The 9,384-nt window shown below is 50.6% G+C and overlaps 1 protein-coding gene across 1 annotated transcript in view; it reads right to left on the bottom strand.

Annotated features, from left to right (window-relative positions):
• The window catches only part of ARHGEF2 (Rho/Rac guanine nucleotide exchange factor 2), a 32,508-nt gene extending 23,624 nt beyond the window's left edge, over nt 1–8,884 (bottom strand). Inside the window, exons 1-3 of the mRNA XM_042781999.1 lie at nt 8,773–8,884; nt 8,191–8,230; nt 6,850–6,958 (exon numbers count right to left, since the gene is read on the bottom strand). Of these exons, the coding sequence (XP_042637933.1) occupies nt 6,850–6,958; nt 8,191–8,230; nt 8,773–8,815 (192 nt within the window). The 5' untranslated portion in view covers nt 8,816–8,884. The remainder of the gene's footprint in view (nt 1–6,849; nt 6,959–8,190; nt 8,231–8,772) is intronic.
• Between the last annotated feature and the right edge of the window lie 500 nt (nt 8,885–9,384).

Raw genomic sequence — 9,384 nt, 5'->3', positions numbered from 1 at the left:
AATAGTTGTTTTTTTTTTTTTTTTTTTTTTTTTTCCCACCACCCTTGAGGACTCCAGACGGGTACAGCTTTCTTGCCTGAAGAGGGTGATTAGCACAGGCTGGGCATCCAGGCAGGGCATTGGGGGCCAGAGAGAAGCCAGAGATTAAACTGACTGTGGGCTAGGTCCTGGCCTTTCTGATAACGGGTGCAGTGTGGGTGCTCTGAGGAACTGGAAGGTCTGTCTGTCTGCACAACCCACCTTCTTTTCAGCTCTCACTTATCCACCTACAAGTCAGCTTCATCATTTCCTAAGGCCTGGGGGGAGGCAGGGGTCATGGCCTTTGGGAGTGGGGCCTTGGTACAAAGATAAGGATAAAGGGTACTTGGAAAGAAGTGGCCAAGAGGTCATGTTGAGGGGAGGCAGAAATAATTAGATAGCTTGATTCATGAAATGGCAGGTGAATGGGTCCAGTAAGAAGCTGGGGGGGTTGGTGGCATAGAAGCAGGTGGGTCGGCCTAAGATCTAATGTTTCAGGCTGAGGGAACAAGGAACTTGGAAGCTGGTGGGGTAGGTAGGGATAGGGGACCCTATGTACCAAGAAAAGGAGGTGCTCAGGTCCTTAAGGATGGAAGGAAAGATCTCAGCTACACAAAGACTTCTGTTCACTTCACCTGGGAGAGATGGCTTGAGGGGAAGTGAGCGGTCCCCAGGCCGTCCCGACCCCAGCCACCCTACCACCCAGAGGGGAGAACTGAATCACAGCTGGAAAGTCCATTTGCGAAGAGAGGAGGAGCTGACTTTTGTCTTGGAGGGGTGGTGGTGGTGGTGGTGGTGAGAGGAAGCCGGGAAACCACCCCTCCTGCCCCCTCCGCCGGATGGCGGGGACAAAGGGGGAAAGACTAAGCCAACGACTGGGTAGAGGGGGACGCCGAGAGCAACCCGATGAGACCAGGGCCGAAAGGGGGGTGCCTGAGAGCATTCGCCACCCCCATCCCCGATATACATACCTCCCTCTTCCCGCTCCGTCCCTTACCCGCGCAACTTTCTTTCCAGCGGCCCAAAACACTCGGTCCCGCCAGATTCCAGGCGACCAAACAAATCCCAGGTCTGCTCTCTCCCGGGATCCCGACACTGAATCCGCGCGGAGCTGAAGGCGCGGGTCGCGCCTACCGCTCGCTCAACCCCCTCCCCACTCACTCATAGTCCCCACCCACCCCGTCCTGCCGCTCTCCGACCCGCAGCTCCGCCCGATTTTTGCACCCAGAGAACAGGCGGGGAGACGGGTGGGGGTGCACTGCGGGCGCCAGGGGTCGGAGGACACCCTAAGATCTACAGAGAGAGGGATTTCAGAACCCACCTTGATCGCCAGCTCTTTGCTCCGGTCAATCCGCGCTCGCGTGAGGGATTCGATCCGAGACATAATCCGATGGGGGGAGCCCGGAAGGACGCGGCACGGAGGGACCCAGGCGTCCAGTTATTGTGGGGGGGAGGGCGGGGGAGGGGTCCGCCCCGCACGCGTAGGTCTTGCGGACAGGAAGTCTGACTCCCCTAGCCCAGCACCCAGAGCCAGTTCCTCAAACGAGTCTCCACCCCTACCAAGCGCAGGAAGGGGGGAGGCGGAACGGAGCAGAGCGGAGGGGAGGGCGGGGTACCGGGGCGCCGGACGGGACGCCCGGGTTTATGGAAGAGCAGCCTGGAGAAGTACAGCAGTCCACGAGCAGACTGTGGGACCGCTCTGTTTCCCCTCCGATGCGTATGGGCGCCCTCCAGTCCCAGGGACACACCTCTTAACTCTAGTTTTCCTAAAACCTACCCCTGGCCCAGCCTCACAGCCCTTGCCCCACCCCAGGTCTTCCCTCCCCCTTTCGCCCCAGAACACCCCTCCCCCCCGCCACACCGTGTTACTCCAAGGTTTAAAGACCCGCAGGCGGGAGGATTCCATCCGCCCCTAGCCGGGACCAGTTCCTTCCTGGCCTTCAGGCCCATCAAAGCAAGCCGCAGCAGACCCCTTTTACGACTGGGGGCAGGGAGGGAAAATCAAAGGGTAACTAAAGACTGGGTATTTAGATAGAAAGCGTGAAGGGGAAGATTCATTCCCAGAGGTCCAAGAATCTGACTGGAGAGGAGCGGATTCTCGCACGAGCTCCCACCCCTCCGGGACCTCCCAGACCATATTCGGCCCGTCCCCCTTCTAGCTCCGCCTCTGCCAGCCACATCTGGATGACTGGACACCTTTACTGAAAGTGAAGAAGCCAAGGAAGTCCTTCTTTGTGTCTAACTCCTGTTGTCTCGGTTACAAGTTAGGCTCCACCCAAAAGACCAGAAGCCAGTCTCCCACAGTCAGGAGCAATTGGGGCATGAACACTCTTTCCACAAGAGACATTGGGAATTTATCTTCCTGGACTCTTTTCCCCAGCCTGAGCCTATGTCCACCTTTGGTAAGTTTCCTGCTATTAAGAAAATTCCTTCTCCAGTCACTCACATTGCAATTCATTTCTGCCTCTCAGAGTCTCCCAGTTCTCTGGAGAGACCAGAAGCACTGGGAGCCCTGGGACTGAGCATCCAGCCTGATGCTGGTCCCAGAATAGTGTGCTGGAAAATGGTAGAGGGGAGGAGACTCAACTCAGAACCAGCTGCTCCTTGCCCTGCTCTGCAGCAGGGCCAGGCTGCAGGTTTCAAACCCAACTCAGCACTCTGGTAGGTGCCAATTTTAGTCTCTGACACTATTTTGGGCTCCACTGCCTCACCACTGGCTGAGCTGGTTGGGCTCTTCACCCTGAGCACCACCCCCACACTGCTCCTCAGCTTCCTCTCCTGCCTAGCAACTGTTCTTCACCTCCTTCTTCACCCCCTTCTTCACTCATTCCTCTGTTCAGGATCCTTATATAGCAAAGGCCAGGGAAAAACAAAAAAAGGAAATAAACTATGCCTGCAGCAGGTAGGATGGAAATATGAAGTCAGGAACAACTTTCCCAGGGCCAGGAGGAAGGCTGGTTTCTCCAGACTTGCACCTGCAGAGAAGGCTTACGGGAAAGTCTCAGAAACTACCCCAAACCATCAGTTCCCAGGCCTCAGGCACCTCCTAGACTCACCTCCCCCCAGTAGACAGCCAAGGCTGGTGAGTGTACTAATTTTAAAAACAACACAAGGCCAGAATCATAGCCTCAAGGCTCCGCCCACTGGGGGCCAAGCAAAGGGGATGGGCTGGACCTCAAGTGTTTCTCCTAGGCCTCTGAGGTTGGGCTGCTATTGCAAGCTAAGGATGAAATCTTAAAGGGCCAAACTCCAATCTTGGTACCTAATAAACTGGGGGCCTGAGCTCCAGAGTTTCTTTGAGAGACCTCCCAGTTTCAAAATTCAACTTAGATCTGTAAGAAAGAAGAGGACTTGATGTTCCAGCCTTCTTCTGTCTCCCACTTCAACCTTTAGTCTCCTTTCCATCCCATTGGCTGTTTGTTACTTTGCCCCTTGCTCTATGCTTTCATCTTCCTCTTAGGAGGTGAATAACAGGGGAGAGACTTGGAGGTGAAGTATATAAAGAAACTGTTCTTCCTTTAAAAATAGTTGAGCTTTCAGTGAGTTGGTCTGCATCTTGACTTACTTTCCATTTTCTGTATCTTCTAGCACAATGAGCCCCTCTTCCTTTCTCCTTGGCCTCCTCTGCCTTCTTCCAAATCCCTTCTTCTTCCCAACCCCTTATTCTTAGCCCGTGGTACCTCCTAGATATTTATAGCTACACAAAAACAAAACAAAAGCCAACCCTACTTTCTGCCAGAATCTAAAAATAGTTATCACCTTCCTTAGCCCATTTAACTTGACAAATGTGTCCATCATCACATTGTAGGGGTCTTGGCAGAGGATGAGGTCCCAAGGAAGAACCTGGTTGTCAGAGTCTTGGCCAGTCAGTGAACAGATAGAGCCACAGGGGATATGTGGGCCCAAGCTCTACACTGTCCAGGATGCAGTTTGCTTTTCTCCTTATTACACAGAACCTTGTGTATTCTGGAAGAGGAGTGGTTAAGGCATAATTGGCTCTAATGGCCATCCAGCAGAGAACATGTGGAAGAAGAGAAACCAAACCCATTGCCATCAAGTTGACTCCAACTCATAGTGACCCTGTAAGACAGAGTCGAACTGAAAATCTTTACAAGGCTATAAATCTTTACTGAAGTAGACTGTCACATTTTTTTCTCCTGTAGAGCAGCTGGTGGGTTTGAACCATCAGCCTTTCAGTTAGCAGCCAAGTGCTTAACTGAGCCACCAGAGCTCTTTTGGAAAGGAAGAGAAGGGATAAACTGTTGTGTTTACTGAGAAAAGGGAAGACAGCATTATATAGTCAAAGCTCTGGGTTTGCAATACAGCTTTGCCTCTTACTAGCTGTGGGATGGAGGGCAAGTCACTTAACCTCAAAATTATCTTGTCTGAGTGACTGGTACACCATGTGATCCTCAACCTATACAACTAGGAGACCAGAAGAACTAGATGGTGCCCGGCTACCACTGTCAACCACTCGGAAGAGCATCTTTGTAGGAGATCCTTGATAGAGAGGGAGAACAATATGGAACAAAACTCAAAATCATTGGGGGGAGGTGGACCAGGTTTGCTGGTCTGATAGAACCTGGTGGAACCACTCAGACTATGGCCCCTAGCTGCCCATCAGGTCTGGAATTGAACCCACACCTGTGGCTTCCAGTGAAACAAAAGACAGGCATATGAGGTGAACATTTACACTAAGTAGATGCACTCCTTGGAGAGAACAATCACGGGAGAATAGAAGGGCTATGTATGCGTACGGACGTAGCTCAGGGGGCAGGAGTGCATGGAGGGAAGGACACAGGGGAAGAGGTAACTATGGGGAGGAAGTGGGAGGGGAGCTGTTGCATTATGGTAAATTGTAGTCAATGTCATGAGACAAAGTGTATGTGAACTGCTGTATGGAAAGTGAATTTGCTCTGTAAACTTTCACCCAAAGCACAATTAAAAAAAAAAAAAATCTTGTCTGTAAAATGGAGATTAAAATACTCATCTTTGCCAGAGTTGTTGTAAGAATTAAGTGAGATGACCTCTGGGAAAGTGTTCTGTCAACTGTATAATGATGGTCAAGTGGAAAGGAATTAAGCCACTTCCTTCTCCCACTGCTTGACTGAGCTTCTCTCCAGCCCCACCTCTGTTTTCCCGCTTCATGGCCCTCATCCTGAGCTGGGATAAGGGGGAGAGAAAAAGTCTGGGAGGAGGAAGAGACCAAGTGAAGCAGAAATAAGCATTCAGAGGGTGGAAGGAAGACATGGACCAGGAGATGACAGAGAGGGAAACAAAGGGAAAGACCCATTGAGAAAAGGTCCAGACTTACTCTGGCTCTTTCTTGCTGCCTGTCTGGACTCCAGAGTCTCTGCCTATATTGCCCTTCACAGGGCTACTCAATCCCCCACCTGTTAGGCCAAGGGTGGGGAAAAGAGGGTAATTCCACCATCAGACTTTCCTGCCCTGAACCTAAGAGCCTGCAGGGAGATGGGACTGGACTGCAAGGGCCCATTTCTGTTTTCTTCTCTAGAAAGCTCTGTTCCTCCCTCCCCCGCCTGCCCTCATCCACTCCCAGCTTTAAGATTCTCCAACTACACCTCTTCCTCTGGGGCTCCTCAGGCCTCAGGCCTACCTCAGCCTCCACTCCCCACCCATGGCCTGTGGTGAGAAGATGCTAACACCACCACGTGGTTTCATCTCATCTCTGCCTTCCCTACCAAAAACCCCACTGCTATGGATTTGGTTCCAACTCTTAGTGATCCTGTAGGATAGAATAGAACTGCCCCATAGGATTTCCAAGGCTATAAATCTTTACAGAAGCAGATTGCCTCATCTTTCTCCTTGGATAGCGGGCTGATGGGTTCAAACCACCAACTTCTTGGTTAGCAGCCAAATGCCTTAACTACTGTGCCACCAAGGCTCCTCTGCCTTCCCTAAGCAAAGGCAATCTTGGCTAAAAGGCTCCAGGAGGAGAGAGCTCTTGACATTTTTTTTTTTTTTTTTTTGAGGGGTGGGAGGGTGAGGGGTGCAGAGAGGAGCCCTAGCAGCCAGCCCCACAGGGAGAATCCCAGGACTGTGAGGTGAATACGATGATGTCTTCTCTGGAGTTTCAATGTGCAGAAGCTGCCCTAGGCTGGAAAGTACATATATACTTGGGGAGAGAAAGAGGGGTGGCTCATTCTGCCAGTAAATGAAGAAACTAGAAACAAATTCAAGTAATGGCAGGCAGGGGACCAGGTTTCACCAGAGCATGAAAGTTGGTAATAAGGAAGAGAGCAATATGCCTTCACCTTCCTGGGACCAGAACTGCACACACATGTATGGCTGTGCATGTTCTTCCATAACCATACACTTCCTTGGATGCCACTCTGCCTGGGTCTAATTTCAACTCCTTCAGCTGCTGTATCCATCCATAAAATTATGAGTGTAAAAGCACTTTGCAAACCCTAATATTCTATGAAGAAGTAAATGTATTGCCATAATTACTATTATGATGATGTTCAATGCTTACAACTTCTGCTGCCCACTTCTTAGCTATGTGAGGCAGAAAAGGAGAAGGGAGGGCCAGGCTACCCCCTAGCTTTAAAGGCTCCTGGCCCTTCTCCTCTTCCAGCTGTCCACAGCTTGCCATTAAGGTGGAAACATGGGGGAAAAGCAGAGAAAAGGTGATTTGCTGGGATGTAGGGAGGGAGGTTGGGAGATATGTGTTTCCTTAACATTTGAACCCATGCCCTGAGTCTCTGTCTGATGAGGAACTAGGGGTAGGAGGTCAGGGGAAACAGAGAGGACAGGAATTGGAGAAGGCTGTGGGTCCCAGGCCTCCTGCTTCCCCCATTTAACTCCTACCTTGGCCTTTCCGGTCATGCCCAAGAGGAAACTGAAGGTCCGTCGCAGGGAGGAGCCTGCTGAGGTACCTGAGCCCCCTTCCAGTTGGCCACAGCTGCCGCCCCAATGACTGCAGAGAGAAAAGGAAGAGGTGAGGAGACGCAGACGGAGCAGGAAAAGAAGAAAAAGTACTTCCAGAGAGATGATGGAAGAAGATGCCATGATCAGGAGAGAAAGAATGCAGATATGAGGGGAAAGAAAGACTCTGAAAAAATGAAGGAGAGGGGAAGGACTCAGCAAGAAAAGATGATTCTGTCACCCCCTACCTCTTCAGACTTCCTGAATGTGGACACTTGAGTTTCCCAGGCCTCTCTATTTATGAGGAAAACCCCAGGCTCCTCCCAGATAACCAAAGTCTCCCCCTTCCTACCTAATCCAGGCTGAGGATGGGAGGGCCCAATTTCCTCCTCAGCGGAAGTGGTGTGAGGTGGGGGCTCCCTAGGGCGTGCATTTTCCCCTTGCAGAACAAGAGCCCTGTGTGCGACCCTCTCTGCTGTTTGGAAAAGATCTCTGGGCCTAGAGCCAGTAAGGACTGAATTTCCTGGGATTTCATCAGCCCCATCCCATGAGCTAATCCCAAACCCAGAGCCAGGAGGATGTGTCAGCTAGAGATTTTCAGGACCACAAATCAGAGCCTGATATTTTAAAGGGCCCATTACTTGCTCACACACCCACACTGCTGTAGAGGACTGACCCACTGTAATCAGACTTCAGCTATAGGAGCCAAGTAAACAGGTGCTGATTTTGCATGCTTATTTTTACACAGTTACAGAAATCTCCCAGCCTCCATTTCCACTCCTAAACTGGGTCTTTAGTCCCTACCCTCTCCCCTTAGAACTCTGCAGCCCTTGCCCAGCTCTTCTCAGAGCCACTCCTCATTGGTCAGTTATCTGAACCATCCAATGCAGATCCATGATCCTTGGTCACTGTGTCCCAGAGACTGTCTAACCCCAATCTGCCCGCTCACTCACCTTAATGTCATTGAAATCAGCAAGCAACTTCCACTCTGTTATTGAACTGAAACTCTGGTCTAGATACAATTTCTCTCTCCCTAGTCTCCTCCCCATCCCATGGACTACCTGGAACCTGCTGAACCCTTCCCTCACCAAAGAGAAGAGTATGGATTCTATGTGGCTTGGGGAGAAAAACTGTTAAGATATTTAGAGGTTTTTACTTTTAAATGGAGAGGTTGAGCAGTGTTTCAAAAGCAGAAAGAACTTTGGGGCTACCAAATCCATGACCCAGTCCCATTGTGCCTCCCCCATCTAGGCCTTTGAAAGGCTCTGGGTTCCCCAAACTTACCCTTTGCAGAGGTCAGTGGCAGGGGACTGGGATAAATTCCCTGCCAACACAAAAGGAGAGGAAAAATGTCTGGCTAAAGCCAGACAAAGGCGGCCAGGGTTGCCTCCCCACCCCCTCCACCTGGATCAGGTTCCCAAGCTGCAGGTGCATGTGACGCCATTCCTGAGGGCGGGCACTGGGGAGCAGGGAGGGAGGGCGGGGTCTGAGCACAGCAAAGCTGAAGAATTTAGGAGCCAAGGGACAGAACACCAGGGCTATGTGGAGAAGGGAGCTGGGGCCTGAATCTCAGTGCTGTGTCTGGCTAATGGGGAAGACAGAAGTTTCACACTGAGCTCTCAATATCCCAACCTGAGGAACAGGTACATTGCGGGTAACTGTCCTCCATCTTTGATGACAGAGGAGGTTGGAGAGCCTCATTCAACCCTATGTCCTCCTTCATTGGAAGGAGAGTTTCAGAATGTCAAAAGCCTGAATTAGACCTCTCATTTAGACATGATCCAGGACCCAAACAGCTGTATCAGGAGTGGTGGTAAGATGGACTGAGGAAGGAGACACTGCTGCTTTGCTCCCACCTTTACTCACCAGCAGGATCCAAGCAGCCCAAGAAGCCATTGATGCCACTCATGGATACAGATTTGGAAAGCCTGCCAGTGGTCAAGTAGTCCGAGGGGCCAGCAGATGGATGACAGGAACCCTGACCCTAGAATCATGTCAAGAGTCCTCACTCAGAGGTCAGACTTCATCCAGATTTCCTCCATGTTCTTTGCTTTTCCACACCTTGGCACTTCTTCAAACAGAGGCCTCCAGGTTCTCACCACTACCCATATCTGGGATATTCCACTTGAAATAGTTGGGAAGTTATTCCTGCTATTTAGTATTCATCACTCTGCTGCAATTCAAGCCCAGACTTTCTTAATATAGAAAATATCTCAGAAGAGACAAGATTTACCCTGAATCGTTTCCAGAAGTGACAACTTTATAGGGACCAGGCAGGTAATGAAGAAAACACTGAAGCAGTCTGGGTTTAAGACAATAGAGAGTAGAAACATACATAGACCACACACACAACCATTAGAGAATAACTCTTCTCTCAAGTCAATTTGGAGGATTAATAAGCCAGCCACATATTAGACCCTAAGGCATTTCAAAGGATCAATAGCATTGAGATCATGGGAAACAACCCAAAAGTCCATA

Source organism: Orycteropus afer, unplaced genomic scaffold (genome assembly GCF_000298275.1).
Source record: "Orycteropus afer afer isolate SDZICR_OR568_19922 unplaced genomic scaffold, OryAfe1.0 scaffold00217, whole genome shotgun sequence".
Taxonomy (NCBI): Eukaryota; Metazoa; Chordata; class Mammalia; order Tubulidentata; family Orycteropodidae; genus Orycteropus; species Orycteropus afer.
This window is presented reverse-complemented; position numbering and strand designations above follow the sequence as displayed.